Below are 2,890 nucleotides of genomic sequence, written 5' to 3'. Positions count from 1 at the left end.
GGACAAGGCCTATGGGGTCATCATCGAAGGGATCGAACCGTCCCAGTACCAATATGTCGAAGATGCGGAGACGGTCATCGCCGCCTACAAGGCCCTCTCAGACCACCATGAGCCAAAGTCTAAGATCGACAAGCTTGCCCTATCATCCGAGTATCACTCGATGAGCTGGTACATCAAAGAAGAGACCTACCTGAGTTCCTTGAACGGTACGAGGTCGTCTTGCGGAAGTTGAGAGAGTGCAGCACCGGGATCGATACAGCAAGCGCCATCGACCGTCTGCTCTTCCTGATGCCGTGGCAACTGCGCCACATTGCGCATCAAGTTGTCGCCCTACCGGCAGACCAAAAGAACATGACTTTGGTCAGATCAATGCTGGAATCAGAATACAAAGCAGCGGTGATCAACGGGGCAATCACACCTCCTCGTCGGGGTAGCCACGACGACCGGGCACTGAACACCACCATGGTCAATCCACGAAAACCCAAGCGCCAAGGCAAGTGCAACAACTGTGGCATCGAAGGCCACTGGGCACGGGAGTGCCGCAGGAAAAGGAACCCTGGAGTCAAGAACCCAAGACGCTCAAACCACAAGGAAGACCCTAAGGGCGAACAAGGCCAGTTCGCGGGGGAAGACTGCTACCTGTTCTCAGCCACCGTTCAACCAACCCTGAGCGCAGAGGAAGTGGCAGCACTGCGCGTCACCGTCCTCCACAAAGAGATAATTGTCGACTCTGGTGCATCGGCACACATGACCGGGGACGTGGACGCCCTACGAGACGTGAGAGACTGTAGCAGATCAGTCACAGTGGCTAGCGGTACCAAAACCGTCACGACAAAGGTCGGAACCATGACCGTGGAGACATCCATGGGGATGAAGTTGAAACTCCAAGACGTCCTCGTGGTGGAAGGAATCCCCTCGACCTTGATGTCTATCCCTACGCTCATGACGAATGAAAAATGCGGGGCAACATTCATAAACAACATCTACACGCTCACCTGTGACGGAAAATCCATCACCAAAGCGGTACTGCACCCGATACTCAAGGTGTACACCCTTGAGCGGAAGTCCGAATACGCCAACCGATCAACGGACGTATCCAAGGATCCACCCCCCAAAGAAAGAACCATCGCCTACGATAGAAAAGTCAGCTGTGATATCAGCGACTGGGACACCTCCCTATCGAAGCCGTCCGGCGCTGCGGCCTACTCGGATTGGGGCCGCCGCCCAAACTCTTCGCCTTGGAGCACCCATGCGAGTGCTGTGTGAAATCAAAAATGGCAAAAACCCCGGCACCCAAAACGAGCAGCCGGACCTTCAAGCCAGGGGAGTGCTGGGTCTCACACACTAAGGGACCTATGAGCACTGAATCAATGGGAAGATGCAAGTACTACACCGTGTATGTAGACGCCGCCACCGGCTACAAAGTAGTGCGGTTCAACCACTCGACCGACAGCGCCACGCAAGGAGAAAACTTCCTCGAACTCCTGGCCTGGTCGAAGACCCAGACGGGCAATAAGACCCGCATCTTCCGCTCCGACAGCGGATCTGAGTTCATGTCAGATGATTTCAACATGAAGTTACTCGGAGTACGCACCTTCGGGATTCAGCACGAGAAGTCCACTCCAAACAACCAATGGCAGAACGGAATCGCCGAACGAGTCCACAGAACCATCATGGAGATGGCCCTGTCGATGCTCGCCCACGCCGGAATGGCCAAACGCTGGTGGGCCGAGGCGGTGAATACCGCCGTGTTCATCCTTAACCGCGTGGTGCACACCACAGCGGCCAAGGCCACGCCGTCCGAACTATTTCTGCGACACAAGCCCACCTTGGCCAACATAAAGGTCTTCGGGTGCGTCGCCTACAACATGGTGAAAGATCCAACGAAGAGAAACAAACTCTCACCTATAAAGGCACGAAATGCGTGTTCCTCGGATATTCCGACTCGATGAAATCGTACAAACTGTACGACCTCGAGGCCCAAAAGGTCACCACCGGCGTACACGTGACGTTCTCCGAGAACGAGTTCTTTGGGGAGAAGGCCCCTATCGACGACTACCTTTTCACTCACGATGATGAAGAAGAAGATACCTCATCGAGTCCCGGGCAATTGACTACCCCCGTGACACCGACGCCACGACTCCAAGCGCCCGCGGGCACCGAACGCTCACAGCGGATCTCGGCACCAGGCCCACACGCAACGCTAACCAAGAGGTACTTCTCCACACCCGACGTATCGCCCCCGACACCAAGACCTGGACTGCCGGCCCCAAACTGGAAATAATTACGTCAAAGACTTCGCCATAGCAGCTAAAACTCAACACCATGCTCACTCAAATGGAAGATGAAACTCAAAAGACAAGGGGAATTGAGTTACCTCCTGGGACTAACCGGCGCGATCACGCTGTCACAAGCAGCGTATGCCGCAAAGGTTCTTGAGCGCTTCGGCATGTCGGACTGCCATCCGTGCCCAACTCCAGCCGTGCCTGAGCACGAGGACCCAGGTGGGGCTGTGGTAGGTCATGGACGTCACCAAGAGCGGTGATCGTCGTGTGGGCGAGTCAACCGAGGCAGCAAAGACACGCCTGCAGACGGACATGGACAAGGCCTATGGGGTCATCATCGAAGGGATCGAACCGTCCCAGTACCAATATGTCGAAGATGCGGAGACGGTCATCGCCGCCTACAAGGCCCTCTCAGACCACCATGAGCCAAAGTCTAAGATCGACAAGCTTGCCCTATCATCCGAGTATCACTCGATGAGCTGGTACATCAAAGAAGAGACCTACCTGAGTTCCTTGAACGGTACGAGGTCGTCTTGCGGAAGTTGAGAGAGTGCAGCACCGGGATCGATACAGCAAGCGCCATCGACCGTCTGCTCTTCCTGATG

General features: G+C 55.4%; 3 protein-coding genes across 3 annotated transcripts; 1 reads left to right on the top strand and 2 right to left on the bottom strand.

Moving 5' to 3' along the window:
* Positions 1–190: 190 nt before the first annotated feature.
* H257_19103 (hypothetical protein) lies at positions 191–556 on the bottom strand (the record flags this gene model as incomplete). The annotated part of the gene is made up of 2 exons (XM_009848252.1): positions 191–330; positions 419–556. Coding segments are annotated over 2 exons (278 nt in total), but the record flags the coding sequence as incomplete, so codon positions are not given.
* A 100-nt stretch (positions 557–656) lies between these two features.
* Positions 657–983, bottom strand: H257_19102 (hypothetical protein; the record flags this gene model as incomplete). The annotated part of the gene is made up of 1 exon (XM_009848251.1): positions 657–983. One exon carries the CDS (start codon positions 981–983, stop codon positions 657–659), a length of 327 nt encoding a protein of 108 aa, XP_009846553.1.
* Positions 984–2,344: 1,361 nt separating this feature from the next.
* H257_19101 (hypothetical protein) lies at positions 2,345–2,831 on the top strand (the record flags this gene model as incomplete). The annotated part of the gene is made up of 2 exons (XM_009848250.1): positions 2,345–2,431; positions 2,520–2,831. The coding sequence occupies 2 exons, from the start codon at positions 2,345–2,347 to the stop codon at positions 2,829–2,831; spliced, it is 399 nt and encodes a 132-aa protein (XP_009846552.1).
* Positions 2,832–2,890: the final 59 nt, after the last annotated feature.

The sequence above is a fragment of the Aphanomyces astaci genome (assembly GCF_000520075.1).
Source record: "Aphanomyces astaci strain APO3 unplaced genomic scaffold supercont1.352, whole genome shotgun sequence".
NCBI classification, from domain to species: Eukaryota; Oomycota; class Saprolegniomycetes; order Saprolegniales; family Verrucalvaceae; genus Aphanomyces; species Aphanomyces astaci.
The sequence above is the reverse complement of the archived record's forward strand: the minus strand, read 5'-3'. Positions and strand labels throughout refer to the sequence as shown.